We start from the raw sequence: 18,439 nt of genomic DNA, 5'->3' as shown, positions 1-18,439 counted from the left end.
CTGCTAACGATCTGCGTGTTTGGAGATTGGATTCCATTGCGACTCATCGTCGTGGCTTCGTTCCTCTGGTTTTGAAGCTGAAGAGCCCGGACGTCCAAGCAGCAGCCGGTTACTCCTTACCCAGAGTGGTCCTCCACAGGCCACGCGCATCGTAAACTTCCCGCAGGCAGCGGTTCAGGAATTTTGGGATGGTCGCAGCACGAAACCGATCTGGTTTTATTCCGGGCCAAATCTTCCTCGTATGATTCCCCCTCTGTCTTACTCTGGGTCTGCACAAGCGCGTGCTGGGCTGGGGAGAACCCTGTTGCGGAGCAGGCGCGTGGCCTGAGGAGCAGGGTGGGCTCTTGTGATGCTCCTCTCCTCCCAGGCCAAACTCGTGCTGGTAGGAGCGGGGAGAGTCCAAAGTTCTTCAGTACAGATCGCTCTTTGTAATAACTGCTTCACTTACAGAACGAGAATGTTAAGCTTATTACTTGCTGTGCCGATTGAGCTGCCTGTTTACCCTGTTGGGAGCAAAATGAGGATGTTTTCTCATAATATTATGGTGAGAAGCATTACAAACCTGTGGATAAGTAGAGTGATCCTGATCCTGTACTACCTGATCCTTGCAAGCAACTGGCTGTAGCCTTGAAACACAAATGTTAAAATACTTATTGTTCTTAATGCAAAACTGATAGTGTTTATATTTTAATGACGGTAATGAAAATTTTACTGTCACTGTTCCTCCCTCTTCCTTGTGCATCATGGAATGAACCAGGAGACCTTGTAGGTTCAGAGCTTAAACTCAGAAAAGATTTTTGCTGCTAACCGACCTGGGTATTCCACGTCCCCTCTGTTTTTATATCTAGCTTTCATGTCTTATTTCCTCCAAAACTTGGATTTGTGGTACCCTATTTTACTTAAGGATACTGCTCTCCTTCCCCCACTAAAATTGTTCTGGCGTTTAATTATCTTCGTTATTAAAAAAAAAAAAAGCATAATTATCTCATCTCATTTTCAAGTTCTTTCTCAACTTCCTGTGCAGCGTGCTGCAGAAGTCATAGCTTTTTAACCACTGAGGAATTTTACTGATGTACTTTTAAATGTTTTTCAGTTCCCCCGCGTTTCAGGAAGGGGTGGGCGCCAGGGCCAGGATGGTGTTCTGGACACCGTGTTGCAGTTTCTGTTCTCAGTCAAGATGTTTCCCTGTGCATGCAGATGTTTTCTCTTTATAACATCCCAGGAATACATTAGGCGCTTTCGCTGTGACATTTACTACGTGCCTGTGTTGTGTAAGTTAGTTATGAGTGTTTCGGCTTTGAAATCTATCATCGTGTAGACATAACAATGCTTTTATTGTTCTCGTCTGCTAACTGCTCTGTGGGCATTCTTACTTTAAATTGTTCCGATCAGTGATGATAGTAATGTGCACTATTCAGTACCTTACTGATCTGTTTCGCTTGAGATGGGTTTAATTTTGATTCCAGCAAGACCCTTCATATTTGTTCTACCTGCACTGAAAACCTTCCCTATGTGCTTTCTCCCGGTGACAACATGTTGTGAGATCTGTCAGGGAAATTGTGCTGAATCTTTAAGTTACATATACATTTCTCAACTTAAATGTTGTGTTGACGGTAAATAGAGACGTGTAAGTCATGGGGGTAAAAAAGCCTTGGTCCTTTCCTGTCCTTCAAATGGCTCACTCTTATGTAGTTGCAGAAATGATGGGGGAAATGGGGAGGAATGTTTGTCCTTCAGGAACGAGCGCTGCAAAAATGTAAAAGAATGTTTAAAAAGAGTTATTTCTGTAGCTGTGCTGTAACATTAAGTCTATGTAACTGAGTCCATTTATAACTTTCCTTATTTCCTGAATTTACACGTTAGCATTTGAAACTTCTACATACAGTGCAGCCTCTGCATTAATATTGGATAGATTTCATTCAGGATTAAAGAATGCATCATTAATATAGCTAGGCATATTTTCAGCATACTGAGTTAAGTGTAATACTTCTCTTTCTGTTGCAGTGGCACAGAAGATTGCTTTATGATACGTGACTTACAGAAATTCAGCACTTTTGGTTTTCCTCTGAAAAACGTCGTTTTAAGTGGCGGGAGCGGGAGGCAGGGTTATCTTGCTTGTAACTTTTGTAATCTCAGGCAGTCTTTACCTCTCTAGATATCAATTTTAAATTTAGTGAGAGGATTGAAATCGTATGTTTTCAAAATCAGTCTCAGTGAGAGTGGTTTTACTGCTGCTCACGTAAAAGACCTGCATTCCTGAAAATAATACCTGGTCTTACTATTTCAAAAATATTGACTTTCTATTACAAAGTAAACAAAATAGATGTAAATATCCCATGTAAAGTGATGCTATCAGAAGGAAACTGGTGTGCGCTAAGGTCACATCATGCGCTGAGGAGTGCTGACCACGGAGATGTGACCGTTACCATGGCATTTTTTTCCCTTAGAGGAAGGGTGAACGTGATCAGGAACCCCAGAAATCTTAAAACTAACATGAAGTTTAAGTATTATTCTATTTTGCGAACAGAGGAAAGAGTGTGGAATCAGCAGTGTGTTGAGTTCTGTGCACTGCGGGAGGTGGGGGTGTCTGTGTGAACAGGTAGATGATAATTGGAAAATGAAACATAAAAAAACCAACACCGCTACAATCTGATAAGGCGAGAGAGAGCTCATTATCTGTGTCCTACATCCGAAATGAAGTACACGATGTAAATGCGATGGGTGTAGTTCCCGCTCCTCCTTGCGCAGTCTGTGGTGACGGCTGAAGCGTCCCAGCGCGTCCCACGGGCAGCAGCCCGAACCAGCCGCCCTGGGCACGGCCGCTCCGCGGGAGGCGCGCGGGGGGGACGCAGCGTGCTGCTCTTCGTTCTCAGAGAATTACCAAAATTCAGCAAGCAGGTTGACGTTCCCGTGAGTTAGCACTGCTGTGACCAGACTGGAAGAGTTAGAAATGAGGAATGTTTTCCACCATTTGGAGCAGTGGGATGCAGGTTTATTGATGTTTTATAGATAACATGAGTTCTTGACACCAAACACCTTCCCAAAGTCAACAGAAGGGAGGATTTAAAGAAAGAAACAAACTTTGATGCTGGATCTTGTCGTAGTCAAGAGAAGCAACGTTGTTTAAGAACCCAGTCAGATCGAAGCAGGAGGGCTGGAAAGGGGAGGCGGGCGGGATGGGCAGTGGCCACGGCTCCTCTGCTCCCTTCCCAGACATCGTGGTGCTGGAAATCAGCCCGCAGGAGGGAGGGTTTAGTTTTCCTTTTGACTGATCTCTCGTATTCCCTGTTGTACTTTAGTTGGAGTTACAGCAGGGACTGATTTCTTGCTGCAATTACTTACTGTTTTTCTCAAGGAGAAAAAACTAATCTGCTTCTCCACAACACATCAGTAACATGTTATTCCATTTTAGCTTATGTTGTTTATGTATTTATCTACATGAAGAATTGACACTGTTTATAAAGTTAATGATCACTTTGTGTCTTGTGAGACTAAAACACCCACCCAGATATTTTCGCATGGGTGAGGATTTATTTTGCATTCGGGGCTCTGAGGAGAAGATGCACTTTCAGAACTTCTGACTCCAGGACTGGTAAATCTGCGCCTCGCAGAAGCCGGCAGCTCCGTGTGCGGCTCAGAAGGGTTGCTTGCAGTGTGGGTCTTCGCCACTGTATTGAAATGTTGAGATCTGGAGGTTTGCGTCTTTCATGGTTTGCTGAGCAAAACCAGTTTTTATTACCTAGCCCCCTATGCTAAGACAATTGTCTTTATTTTAGCCAATCCACTTGTCTTCATCGTGTAAGATGACTTCTTTATTAGCTTAGTGAGTTTGAATCCAACTTGGCATATGCCCTGGGGTCTTGTCTCCGTGGCACCAGGGAGTGGATAACTAAGGCTGACAACAAAGTGTTTTCAGGAGCCGTTCTTCAGTATCATGTTCTTTGCAATGGAAGTTTTGAACTCTGCTTACTGAATGATCAAGGAGTTTTCTTGACAGGGTGAGAGAAAGAGGAAGGAGGAAAAAAGAGCAGAGAACATACAGCTGTCTGAAGCTTTATTCCATCTTCCCTTTGCTCCAGAAAATCGGCAATTCTGTTGTTATTACTTTTGGTTTCAGAATACTAAAGCTACTAGATTCGGAATCCGTTTCTAGTAATAAGTAACACACTTTTGCCCTTCAGGGAAGAAAACAAATGATTTTGTTGTTTCGTACTTCTTTTATTTGGTGAATTTGTGACGTGTTTCCTGGCGTCCGAGTCAGTGCCACGCTGCCCTGAGCTGCCCTGAGCCGCCGGGGCAGCGCCAGCAAAGCTCCGGTGCGGAAAACGCCCGAGTTCGGTCCGAGAAGCAGCTGGTGGTACAGACTGATCCGTGGTGTGCGCTGGTTTACTTGTCTCCAAGGTAAATAGCATTAAAGAAGAAAAACTGTGTTCCAGTAATTGTTCAGTGATCTTAAATGGGTGCAAGATATTCTTCTGAACAGTAGTAAGTGGGAGAGAGAACAGTTTATGAGGTCTGTCTTAAATAGAAATCTCTATCTGAACTAAAAGAAAAACCAGAATTGTTTGAAGTGTTTAGGTGAAAATACATAACTCATACAATAGTTTCTACACCGTGAATAAAATTAAATTTCCGAATTTTAAGTTTCACCAGCTTTAAAATACTGTTTTTAAGGGGAAGAAGAAACCTGCCATTTAAAAAAGCCATTAATTCATATTTCTGACAGGTTGGATTTCTGTTGGATTTAAATTAAATTTCATGGGTCCTGGAGTTGTTTGGCTTTTTTCAATATTTTTTCTTCTTCCAATTCAATTACATTTGAACTCCAATTAGTACAAAGTTAAAGGACTATCAGTCAGCAGGAAAGAGAGAGGGTCCACCACAGTTTTCTGATATTGCCATTTTCAATATCTAACTGTGTCTAGAATACTGCTTTTAATTATTTATTCTGATAACTTAGCGCTGCCTTGTCAGCTCTGGGAAGCTGGTACGGAATTCCTGTGGTGGCCGTAAACCAGAACTGAGCTAAGCTGGTTTGATATAAAATGTCTGCTTGCTGACCGGCTCTCACCTGCGAATTGCGAAATCCAGGTTTGAGAACACTGGGGTGGGTAAAACGGAGGAGCGTGCGGTGCGGTGCTGTTGCGATGGTGTTCATCCCGCCATGGCGGAGCGTGGAAACCGTTCAGGCCTGGTTCTGTAGGTTTCTGGCTGGAACTCAAAAGGTCGGTTGCTTATTTTGCTGGATATGAGCGATTTGTAATTGTTCTTTTTACTTCCATGAGGTTTTTGCATACTTGCAGCCTAATGCCTTCTGTTCCCTTACTTTTTTTTAGTTATTCTAAGGATTCAGTGCATATTCAGCAAAGAAAATATAGACATGGTATACTTTGTGTCTGCCTACGTTTTTTATTTGTAAACCGAGGAATCACTTTAAGAAAACAAACAAACAAAAAGCTGCATATTCCTGGCTGTAACATAATGATTTTCCATATTAGTGACTATTAAAAAGGTAATTCAATATGTTGGCATGTCTAGTGCAGTAAGTGAGACAAAGTACTTGTTCGCATCAGTTACGTGCAAAGAATATTAATTGTCAATTATTACAGTGTATATGCAAAAAACTGAGCTAGTTTGAAAAACTGGCAGGGTTACCCAAAGATTTGAGTCTAAATCCCATGAATGAACATTTTCAGGTGTGCAGGGTTATTGCTTGTATTGCAGTTATATTTTTAATCTCATGAGATTAAAGGGATGTGTACCACATCTCTTCCCAGGTCATTTTTTAGTACCCTCCTATTTTTAACTAGTGTCATTTTTTCTTGTATGTTTTCCTGCGTTCTGCTCAGCGCACTCTTTGACGGGACTCTGTCTACATCCATACCTATTTCCTTTTGTTAAACTTAACGAATCATCAGCCTCACTTTATTGGGCAACTGTTCTTCTGTTTGCGAATACCCACGCAGGCATTTTTGAACAGTTGAAGTTTAACCTTTATTCAGTTTTTCCACATTTTTACGGGGTTGCCTGTGTCTTTGCGGAAGTGTTTCTGTTTTCTTTGAAACTGGAAAAAAGTGAAGGAAATTGAATTTTAAAAGCTGGCAAAGTAACCAAAACTGATGAAATGCAGTAAATATGTGTGGTTTTGGTGAAAATGCTGGTTTTCCTTTTCAAGTGCAGTTTTGCATGGGTCTTGTGGCAAATCTTCTGCTCTGATCTGGTCTATAAAATACAGAATTTTAAGCTAGAGATTTGGACTGAGGAACAGCTGGGCGCCTGCAGGCTGTGCTGGCGGCGGGGATGGCTCTGGGTGCTTGGTGCCGGGCGGGGGAGCCGGGGCCATCAGTCGCTCCATGGGCAGCAGCACTGGCTCTTTGCTCGCCTCAGCCAACCCATCCAAGAGGCGCCGCTCCAGCCCCGTGCAGTCAAGCTGTACAGCAGCCGGAGTAGCATTCAGTGCCAGGTGGTTGCTTCTCTGTGAGAAGAATCACTTTCTTAGATATTTGGGGAAGTGACCTTGCTTCACCCCCAGCACGAGGGGTTTCCTGAGGGGCATGGGGGCTGTTTCTGGGCTGTGTCTCCAAGGCAAAAGCGAGAATAGTGCTATAGATGCTTTGCCCTGTGTACGGGTAGCAGACAGGTTATCCGGGCACAGAGTGTCCTTCCCCTGAGCTCTACTGGCGAAGAAGAAGGACTTTGTGCAGTCGCTGTGCGACAGAGGGGCTATTGCCACTGTCAGCTGGAGCCAACGATGCTGTAGCTGCTGATGACCTAATCGGCACAAGGTTTGGACAGCAAGCAGAGCGGGGATAAAGTAAAGTTGTAAATATCCGTCAGCATAAAATGTGGAGAGAGCAAGAGATGCCTATTAGGGGACTGAAGGATCTGCCCATGTTTTACAAGAGGTCAAGACAGATGATCTAATGATATTGTCTGCTTGAAAACTCTTTTGTTCCTCTGTTCTTAGCCTCTAGAATGGAGATGTTTATTTCCTCCTGCTCTCCCTCCTCCTTTAGCTTTCTTTTCGCTCTATTCACTAATGCTTTCACTTGTATGCTGTGAAGTAGAGAATCTGAAGATACCGTTATGTTTCGAATAATTTGTGAGAAATATTTTAGGAAGAAGTAGCTAAAATAAAAATCTCATTGTTTTGTCTATATTGTTAGTCTGTCAATTTATATCAGGAAAAACAGCCACTTGCATATAAAACTTATCAAGGTTATTTCCAGCAAGCTCAGAATACGCGCAGCTCCTGAGAACTCAATGTCGACAAGACCATGCTTGAACTGACATCTCTTAAATTTCTAGGAACTCTAATTTTTCTGCTTTTCAGTATTCAAAAGAAGAAACTGAGAAGTCCTAAGCTCAGAAAATCTTGTTGAGACCTGTCAGGGCCTATGTGTCAGTAAGTCCATACTCCGTTTTCTGTCCATTGCATTTCAAAATCGATGTAGGTAATAGCGACAGATAAGACACATTTGTGTTACTACATTCCTCCTGTAAATTAAAAGAGCGATCTCTTTCTTAAATGAATTTTCAGCATATTGTGCTTGGATTAGTGAAGGTTTTATACTGCTTTGCTTTCATTTCTAATTATAGTTATGGGAAGGTAAGGAGAAAACTGTATATGCAGAGGGTGTTTTAATTATTTGGACATGAGCCAAAAATGATGCCATTCTTGCCTAGTGGTTTATAACCTTCAAATATTTTCAGAATGGCCTTCTTCAGAGCTTTGCTTTATGATCGTGTTCTTAAAACTTAATTGTGTGTGAACGCACAGGTGTGTGTGACCCTTCCTACACACACTAAGGTAATACTTGGAGTGTTATCAGAAGAGGAGATGTGTTAAGAGTCATCTTCATGCTTACGTAAGCCATCGGTCTCTTCTGTTCCGGTATCATGAACTGAGCCTCTGAAAAATCTTTACACAATCTGCAAAAGAGTTCCATTTTGATGCATTCTTTTTCAGAGATGTATTACAGGATCACTTTATTAGGCTCTTTAGGACCAAATGGCAATAAAAATGGAAAACTTCATGAAAAGGCAAGGGCTAGGAGCTGAAGATTTTTGTAAGGGTAAGACGTGGAGGGTTCGGTGCTGCCTGTGCAGCTGCCCAGGCCCAGATTCCAATGGCTCACGGGCCTCATTCCTCACTTAGAGGGATCCTTCACAGCATTGTCGTCTTTCGCTAAACTCCCTGTTTTAAGAGCAGATACACTGAGCTTCAAAGGGTTTAACTAGGAAGATTTTACATCTTCCTTATTTTCCGAGCAGCTGTTGAAACCAAAATGTCTCTTTTCTGCACGGCAACACTCGCAGCAGTTGACCAGTCTTTCTGCGTTGCCTGTGATCACTGGGTAGTTACCAGTGTGCAAAAATACATCTAGGCCTGTAAAATTGCTCAGCAGAACATTGAATGCTGTGATTTTTCTGACTCCGATCTGTGCCCTTTGGGGGCGGTGGGGGGAGCCGTCCTTGCGGAGGGGGGGGAGCGTTCCAAGGCAGGCGGAGGGGAAAGCGGCAGCCTGGTTGCTTTGGGGCAGCCTGTCCGCGGGACCGCGGGGGGAGCGGCACAGCGGCAGCGCTTCTGTCTCACCGAGCGGCTTCTGCAAGGCCAGCAGCACCGTGTCGGGCTCTGCAGGCGCCAACCACGTAGAGAACAAAACAGCCAGAACAAATGTAGATACTGGTCAAAGTTTTTAAAATTATGAAAAGGAAATGAAGCATAAACTGTGAGACAATTTTACATCAGTAGCCAGATTCTTGGAATTGGGAGGTTTTTTATTTTTGTATTTTTACTTAACCAGATATTCTATGCTATAACGCAATCTGGAGCCAGATTCTCTTTTTGTCCATCTTTCTACCCAGCAAATGAGACTTCTTTGTGGACCATGCTATTAGGAATATAACACCAAGGCTGCACATCTGTTTCTCTTTCAAAACAAGTTCTTTTACTCTAAGCCTCTCTTTTTTTTCCTCCTACCATGAGATTAATTTCTTTCAGTAAACAGACAAGAATAAGAAGATTGCTAATAAAATGGATTACTATGTATCATTTACACAAAAGGCTTAAGCAATACATTAATTTCTCCCTGTTGTGATAATGTGCAGCCATGGCTTCATTTGTTCTATTAAAATGCCATCATGTGAAAAATTAGTTACAGCTCTGGCTCTGTAAAATGGAGACTAGAACCGAACTTAGAGCCTCAGCCTGAGGGGAGATTTACAGGTGTCAGTAAAGAGCGTGGTTCTAGAAATTTAACACGTTTATAACAGCGATGAGATACAGAAGGCACCCGGATTTCTGATTCTCCTCCCAAGGTCTGGAAAGTGACCTGCGAGTGAGAGAAAGAGAAGAGATCCTTAAGAAATCTCTATTGCTCCAGCTTGCCCTGCTGGGCAGAATTGCATCTTTCTGGTTCTTTTGGTTGCTGCTTTCCAGCCTTTTCTGCTTGAGAAAATGAGTTGCTATGTAGTGACACGTCACCGGATAGACGCGTCATTATCCGCTCGTTCCCGCAAAAAGCTTCCGAGGGATTTTTTACATCTGCAGCCACGTAGTGACTGATTTGAGATCAACAGGAGCAAAGTTATAGCATCTATCCAGCATTTTCCTCCTGTGAAGCTGTTGCTCCGAATGCTCACACTGGTACCGAGATGAGTTTTATTTTGCTTCAGTCTTTTTTCTTTTTGAACAAATATATGCCATATTACATTTATCAGAGGACGGCTTTTACTGAATTTGTGTAATAAATGTGAGATGTGCTCGAGTTAACGGTGTTTCTCCCTCTTGCGGTATTTGCGGTGAGGTCTGCGTGCCCTGCGGTGGGCAGGGGGCTCTGTGGGGGGCGGGCTGTGTGGGCGCTGCCCCCCCAGCGGTTCCGCAGCAGCGGGTGGGCTGGGAGGGACCAGTGGGGCTGGAGTTTCTGGTTCAAAACTGCTTAACAGCTGCTTCTGTTCAGCAGGCTGTTCCAGCAAGTGCACGTTCGGATCAAGGTTTTCAGGCTTCTGTGGGCGCTAATACAAGAAAAATATTCTGTATTGTTGAACTTTAGGTTTTGAAGATACCGTGTCTGCAGTCAGATTTGTTACCCTAACCCAGATGTGCCATCTTAGCACGATGCAAAGTCCAGACGCGTGACGTGATGGAGTTTACACAGGGGAAAAATCAGTTTTTAAATCTTTCCATAATAAGAGCAGATTTGGTCGTATTAATGTATAGCATTTCTGCCCAGCTTAACCACACACAAACCCAACAACAAACAAGTAAGCAAAAGAAAACAAAATGAAAAAAACAGGCTCCGATTCCCTAGATCAAAAAATACTATACCTTCAACTCGTGGTTCTGTCACCTTATTTTATTCGCGTTATTTTTTTATTCATATCAGTGTTTTGAAAGATGAGAGGGAGACTTCCTAGTCTCTTCTGTACTATTCAAAATCAAAAGAGCGCTTGGGTTTAATGAAAATTCTTCCAGGTGCTTCAGGCAACCCCCGGGCAGCCGCACCGGGGCTGCTCGGGCAGGGCCGCGGGGGCATGGGCGCGGGGTCACGGACCCACCCGCCTGTCCTCACCTGGGGCTTGGCGGCTTGGCCGAGTGGCAAAATCAGCCAGATTTGAAGGCTGTTTGATCAACCTCTTGTATATAGCAAGGTTGCACGTGGTTCCTTGTTCATCATATTTGCATATGTGATATACGTCTTTTAAGCAATTTTTACCTGTGGGAAGAGACCAAACCATTTTATTGTTGTTGTTCCTGCATTTCTTCGGTATGGTATAATATTGTACAGTAAGGGATGTAGTTTCACTGTGTATAGGCTGAATATTGTTTCAACGTACTACAAACTATACTCGAACCTACATCGCTAAATGTCTCATAAGCTCTGTATCGTGGTTCCAACCAATTAAAGCAACAGCAAAATGTTTGGTAGTACTGATAGCTTTGAGGACTAAACGTAAGCAGGGCTGTGAGTTTAATCCAAGTTTCTAAACTGCTATCTGTAGACAGTGTTTCACAAAACCAAATGCAAAAGACTCCTGCACATCTGGTCGTTTTATTAGGATTTTGAAACACAGAATAGTCACGTGTGTTCATATCCACGCTGTCATTTCAAACTATATATAATGGATGATAATATTATTAGGAGGACACATCTCAAATGGAATGCTGAGGTTTTCCAGTTCTCTGCATTGCATTGTGAACCGTCAGATGAGTTTCTCTTAGCGTGTTTATCTCCAGAATAAAAAACAAGAAGAAAAACCCAAAAAAATCTTCCCCAGCAATTTTTGATCTCCTTTTTTCTTTTTAAATTTCTGACTGCTTATGGATCATTGCACAGAGACACAAAAAACATGTTAAAGTATGAAGAACGATTAGTATGGGTTTAATAAGAGAACATGAAGTGCGGTGTTTATTTATTTTAGAATTGTAAAGTGTGGACAAGAAGATGCAAAACGTTTGTCAGAGTCACCTACATCTGTCTCCTTTCTCTCTGTAGTTGTATTTCATGATTTCTGTTTGTGATTTTTTTTGAAACCTAAGTATACAGCGGATTATTTTGCCGCTAAATGGACATTTTGCATGAAGAATCAAGTGCAGATCCCAGTCTGTTTTTACTGGTAAACTTACATTCTGGCAGCTAAATATGAGTATATTTTTAAATGAGCTTGAATTCCCTAGGAGCCGGTGTGAGCTCACCCTGGTGGTTTCGCTGAAGAATTCTGTTGGGCTGCGCAAGTTCCCACAATTTTGAGATTCATCAATGCAAAGGCTGAGACCTTTAGGAGCTGTTAAACTACAGAAGAGTAAGATTGTTGGGAGTAAGCTGTGATTTTGGTTGAGTTAATCCGTAGTGAAACCATTTCCAGCCCCATATTTCGCCCCTCCTGTTGTCCCCAGAAGGGTGAATGGCGCCCTGGGCCTGGGGCGGCGCGGCTCCTCTGTTGGTTGGGAGTGGCGCTCGCTGGGCTGTCACCTGTCTCACAACAGAACAAGCTGCAGCCCTTTCAGGGTGCGCTTTTCTTCTTTCCCAGAGGAAGTGAATTCCGCGGGTTCTGGGGGACCCGTGTGTGCAGCGAGAGCAGGTGTGTTTAAGGAGCACGTGAGCTGTACGGAGTTCTCTTAGTTCAGCTTTTTTCCGGGTGCGGCTCGTCGCGCGCTGTCTGCAGAGGACGCGTTTCTGGAAGGCGCGATACGGCAGCAGCGCCGTGCCGCTCCTCCCAGCGCGCCTGGGGAGCAGGGACTCGTGCAGGCGCTTCAGACACGCAGGGGGTTTAGAGAGGCAGGAGCAGCGCGTGTGGGCGAGAGGCAGGAGCGGGCCATCAGAATTGGCAACTAGAAGAGGCGCAGGCTTTTACCGATGTCGGGTTTGGCAATGGTCGTCGTTCTGAAAAATAACAGCCACGTGTGAAACTGCCTGCTCGTTAGCTCCTTTTTCTGTCCTTCACTCTTGAACTGATGTTGATGTATCTGAGGGAGATGGTGATTGAGATGAGGGTGTAAATGCTGAGAAGGGCGACAATACCTTTCACAGTAGAAGGTGTTGGCAGGTGTTCTGTCCATCCATGGACTCTTGCGGCCTCTCTCTGTGGGGTGATACTGATGATCCTTCCCCTACCTCTGTCGATACCGTGTGTACGCCTTTGTATTAAAATCGGGTGTGTTTCTGAAGCCCCTGCGTGCACCCTGCTCGCGGTGCCTGGATTGCTGTAGGAGAAGTTGCTTTACAGCCTGAAGCTCGGCTGCGTCGTCACTGAGCCTGGGACAGCGGAGCAGGTGTTCAGTGGTAGAAGGAAAACGGGAAAACAATGGACACTGGGATTGCTCCGTCATAAGCTCCTTCCATTTTCTTGCTACCTGCTTTCGAAAAACTTCTAGAATCACATTCTTTTGTGTTTATCATTTACTTCCTCAGTCTCTATCATACTTGATTGAAATCAGCCTACCAAATAGTTATTTAAGCTAGAGCTGGATGAAATAAAATTCTTCATGGTCAGGGGCTTGAGAGAAACATAGGCTAAAACCACCCTCACGTTCTTGTCTCGAAAAATAAACTGGAAAAATAGGAGTAGAAAGACGGGGAGTGCTCTAAGATACAATAGTTTTGGAACCACGGAGAACTCTTCAGCCTGTCCCAGCGTGGTTCTTCCCTTCGCTGGTGGATCAGAATGGGCTCTCACTGCATCCAGTGTAACTCAAATGCTCCTTTCATTACTTCGAAATGAAATTTTTTGTTCTTGCCTTAGTGTCTGTCTTGTTTTAAGCCTGAAAAAATGTTGAAGCCAGGAAACTTCAAACCTTGCTTCTCTTCCTTCTTACCTCCACCTTTCCCACTTCACAAATTGAGTTGGAGAAATTATTGCCTTTTTTCTCTCTGTGCTTTCCAGGTGCTTACAATATACAGCCATTTTCTGAGCGCTCAGAAAGATTGTGCTGTGATTTTACGAGCAAAGTATGATGAAGAGTCCCATGATGAGCATCCTTTTCTGTTTGTTTATTTGACAGGTCCTCGACCAGTATGAACGAGAAGGGTTTAATTTCCTAGCCAAAGTTTTCAATTCTTCACATTCCTTCTTGGAAGACTTGACAGGTCTGACTTTATTACACCAGGAAACACAGGCTGCTGAGGTAAGGAAACACACTTTGGATTTTAAGGATTAAAGGTGGCAGTAAGGGGTGCGTGGTTTTCTGTTCCGCTGTATAACCGTGGGGTTAAATGAATCACGGATAGAATCGGGCAGTTGTATTTGATTGACGGGATGATTTACACAAGCCGTGTGCATATTCCATCCAGTGAGGTAAGATGTGTCGTCTTAACATTAGAGAATAAGAAATATTGTTGGATGTGAGAGATCTTTCTTTTTTAAGAATAGATGATGGGATGCACATGGACAGCCAGTTAGAAATGCGTAGCGTTGTTATTTTTATTATTGTATCATTGTAATATTTTGGAAAATGACAGAAGCCTGTGAGGTGGCAGTTGCCGTGGGGAGCTGTGCGTCTCCCCTGGGCCGCTGCTGCCCGTGGTCCGCTGGGTGTGTCCACGGCTCTTCGTGCCAGCGCACCGAGTCCTGCTGGCAGCCGTCGCGGCACCGCCTGAGCGCAGCGCCCGTCCTGGCACCGCCTGAGCGCAGCGCCCGTCCTGGCACCGCCTGAGCGCAGCTCCCGTCGCGGCACCGCCTGAGCGCAGCTCCCGTCGCGGCACCGCCTGAGCGCAGCGCCCGTCGCGGCACCGCCTGAGCGCAGCGCCCATCAGGGCACCGCCTGTGTGCAGCGCCCGTCGCGGCACCGCCTGAGCGCAGCGCCCGTCCCGGCACCGCCTGAGCGCAGCGCCCATCAGGGCACCGCCTGAGCGCAGCTCCCGTCGCGGCACCGCCTGAGCGCAGCTCCCGTCGCGGCACTGCCTGAGCGCAGCGCCCGTCGCGGCACCGCCTGAGCGCAGCGCCCGTCCTGGCACCGCCTCTCACAGCTGCGCTTTCAGGTGTTGCTTTTAGAGAAAACAAGTGACTTGTGGTAAGCGGGGTAAAGAAATCAGTTATCATTTTAGGTCGATCTAAAACGTGATAATTTTAATGCTGAATGAGTTTCAGTAAATGTGAAATCCGTATCTATCCTAATAATGTATTTTATAATGATTTGTAAGCCTTGCTCTGTCTGCAAAGCTCTGTACCGGTCTACATCTGTAATTTAATTTTAGTGCACTTGCATCACATGGATGTTTCGAAAGTTGGCTTTGAGAAGTGATTATTCGGTTACTGTAGCCTGTGTAAATGGTGTTGCTGTTTTTTCAGCTGGAAACAGCTCAGCGGGGTTGCTTAATAAGGTTTGTGGGGATAATGATGACTTAGCTCTCTGTTTCATTTTTTAGCCTTTTGAAATAATTGAAGCAAATGCTGGGGGTATTAAACTGTGAAATACCTGATGCATTCTCAAACCACACTGGTGATACCTAGAGAATACTGAATATGTATGTGAGAGGGATCCAACAAAGGCAAACAAATCCCCTTTAACAGGGGCCGCTCATGAGCGGTCATAGTGACTGAAGGGTGATCGCCGTACGTGTGAAGAAGTGGCTGCACTACTAATGGCACCACTAAAAACAGTTACAGTTGCCCTGGTTAGTAATCTGTTATTTTGCAGATATTAATTAATATGTTTTTACAGCTTCAGAATGGGCACAGGTGTTTGTTTCTGAAGTTTTAGATGTTCTTTACAAAACGGAGAATCTGTGAGTTTATTGCAACTTAACTGAGGTTCAAAGGTTTTCATAAAAAATTGAACTAAGGTGCTTTTGAAAATCTTTGGGTTGAACAGTGGGGTTGATGCAGTGAAATCGTTGCCCGTAGGTGAAAAAACTGGCGTACAAAATAGTTGCAAAGCTAATGCGTTCAAATTAGCCCAACTGCCATAAAACCTGCGACTTCTCTTGGTTGCTTCCCTGTAGCATTGCTGTATTTTTGTAAAAACGTGTCTGTTTTATCAGGGTGAACTATTTTAACCGTCTTGATGAAGTCTGTATTGGTGAATGGTACGGTCCAACACGCAGGGTGTGTGCAGATTCTGGGGCACGCTTCCTTTCTTTACATTAAAAACCTTATTCTTCTGTTACATTTTGCCAGTGTTGACTCTGAAAAATAAAGATGGTTTTGTTGTCTTGCGCTACTCCTTCAGTACATAGTCTTGGGCAGTTTTAAGCATTCTCAGGTGCACAAGAGAGTGCTGTTACTGTATTTTCTGTTGAATCTTTTCTGTATTTTGAGCTCGTTTTTCTCATCCCATGCGGTTGGTGCGGTTTCTCTTGCTGTGTTTGGGGGCTGCAAAGTGGCTTTTCAGGTTTCTGGCGAATTTGAGCTGCTGTTGGCAGAATGTGTTCTCTAAAATAGAGGAATGAAATAGGTTAAGATCAGTGCTCTTGAGGTTAACTGAAGATATTCTTGGTGGATGGCATTCCAAAAACCGCAACAACAGTAGTGAGAGCAGCTCTGTAAGAGGGGCATGGCCTGACTTGGTAATTAGAACATTTGGTTGTTCTGTTGGGAGGTTACTTGCCTTTCTGCACTCACACTCTTCCAAGAAATTTTATAGCTGATGGTTGGGTTTGGACACCGTAGAAATGGCTTCTGGAACTGAGGATTTTGCGTTCCTCCTGTGCGGTGAAGTGTGAGCAGTGCCATTGCTGCGCGGTAAGGAGAAGAGACTTGCGTGTCATCCAACCTCGAATTGGTCGCAGTGATGTCACAAGTGTGTGGTAATTCCAGATATAAAATCACTGCTGTTGGGCTAATAAACTTGCATCTGACAGGTAAACTTCTCAATCTTGTTCTTTTTTAAAAAAAATGATCCCTCTTTAAGTCTTGATTCATTAAAAGTTTTTAATTGAACGTTTTGTCAGATGTTGCCATGGAAAGCTTACCTGTCTACAGGCTTAGCACAGGCCGTGTTTGCCCAGATTACAGCAATATAATTTGCAGTAAGACATGGAAAACTTTCCACTTGCTACCAATCTTTTTAACTTGAATTGGTTAATTTCCTTTTCTAGTGCTGTGCCCTTGACATAAGCGTCGTTACCATCCTGACATGCTTTACCTTATCTTTTTAAAATGACTGATAAGAATATAATAATATTGAATTGTGTAACCAGAGTAGGAATCATCATACAGATTCAGTTTGTGGCTCAGATTTCATGCTAATTGCAAGGTTTTAGTCAATAGAGCACCTGTTTCTTTAACAGGAGATGCATCAGGAAATTATAAATGTTCTACATGGCTTCCTTAGCAGGACAATCTACTCAGTGAATAAGAAAATTAACAAGTGTTTCTATTCTGTCTTGAAATGGCAGTAAATTTCAGGCGTCTGCTTTTCCAACATCTGGCTTTGATTTAGGCTCTGTGGAGCTTTCAGGGTTGCTTTACGGACCGGCCGGATGTTTCTGTAGAGCTTCACCAGCGGGCGCTGGTGCCACGGCCTCCAAGGGGAAGGTCCCTCCTCAGCACCTGGAGCACTGCACCGGGGCCCTGCCCCGGCCCACGCAGGCACGGCGCTCCTGTCTCCCACAGTGCTTCGCCTCCTCACTCCTAACCTGAGCTTTTAACTCGTCTGCTGTGCAGTCCAGTTTAATAGCTGTGCTTAAAATAGAGAGAGCCTGTGCGTCTCTTGAATTATTCGTCAGAAAGTCAGGGCACTGGTTCGGAGACAGAACGAGGAGGGGCGTGAACTCCAGTTCAGGTGACGGTTGCTCTAAGAGCAGCTGCTTTCCTTGCCAGATTTAACCCTGCAAGGTATGTTGGGGTTTGCTGCTGTGGAGAGCTCTTTGTATTTATTGTAAAACGAGAGGTTTCCTGATATGCACTTGGTTACTCTGTGTTAAGGATTCGTTTTTCCTGCTGCGGCACACTTCTGGAAGTAAAAACTGACACACAGATAAAACCCACAGTCAGGATTATTCCATGGTTGTGGAAGAACCCTTCCCATTTTGTAAGATTTTCTAAGAAGTTACTTTGTTAGGGGTACTCATTTTATTGGTGCCTTTTTTCTTCTAAAACAACTGGATGTATGTCAGTGCTCTTCACACCCCTGGGAGTGGAGCATCTGGTGAAATGTACTCATAGGAGGAGCGGTGAGAACCGTGAAGTGAAATTTTGCATGAATTCACTGTAGTATGTGCAGTTGAATTTCTCTATTTTCAGAAATACAGAAGCTTAAATTCTCTCTGTTCTTAATAAGACCTAAGTATAAATATACTTTCTTCCTTTGGATTTCAATTCCTAAATTGCTTGGATGCTTTAGGAAGCTTTGCTAAACTTTCTGCTGTCATCAGGATGAAAGAAATCACAAAATACAGAAAAGAAACAAAGATTTTGGTTTCTGACTGATTAAACTATGAGGAGTGGTAGAATTCTTGCGATCTAAGAGAATCATAAAGAATTTTGGAAGAAGTCAAATCCAAACCAGAGTTCATATTGCTGAACGTGATTATAAAGGTCAGATACTGGTGCCAGCAGGTCACGATGTTTATATTATTTTACTTTAGTAATTTTGTACGTAAGGCTTTTTGTCTCTTATAATGCGATCCATAGGATCTGCAGTTTCTGTGACAAGTTCTTGTGGTCAGTGAATAAGCCCTATTTGGTATTTGCAAAATCCCAAACAGGAATCACTGTATCCCAAAGAATGGAGATTAGAGCACTGATCCCACAGAAGGGTAGGATCAATTAAAAAAAAAATCAACAATCATGCTAGTAAAATACTTTGACCTTCTCGGACGGGAGGAAATAATAGAAGAACCTTTTTTATTCTGCTTCTGTACTTTTTTGGAGTTTGTGCCTGACCAGTTTTTGCCATTACCTGGACAGGCTGGAGAGCTGGGAAGGGAAAAATTTAATGAAATAGAACAAGGGCAAGTGTAGAGTCTGGAATCTGGGTAGGAACAACCCCAGGTTC

The 18,439-nt window shown here is 43.8% G+C and overlaps 1 protein-coding gene across 4 annotated transcripts in view; it reads left to right on the top strand.

Moving 5' to 3' along the window:
- The window catches only part of ATG7 (autophagy related 7), a 113,241-nt gene that overhangs the window by 30,614 nt on the left and 64,188 nt on the right, over nucleotides 1-18,439 (top strand). For all 4 annotated transcript variants that reach the window (XM_071813324.1, XM_065845443.2, XM_071813323.1 and 1 more), the window contains one exon: nucleotides 13,505-13,627. In XM_071813324.1, the coding sequence (XP_071669425.1) occupies nucleotides 13,505-13,627 (123 nt within the window). The remainder of the gene's footprint in view (nucleotides 1-13,504; nucleotides 13,628-18,439) is intronic.

This window comes from Patagioenas fasciata, chromosome 10 (genome assembly GCF_037038585.1).
Source record: "Patagioenas fasciata isolate bPatFas1 chromosome 10, bPatFas1.hap1, whole genome shotgun sequence".
In the NCBI taxonomy this organism is placed as follows: Eukaryota; Metazoa; Chordata; class Aves; order Columbiformes; family Columbidae; genus Patagioenas; species Patagioenas fasciata.
This window is presented reverse-complemented; position numbering and strand designations above follow the sequence as displayed.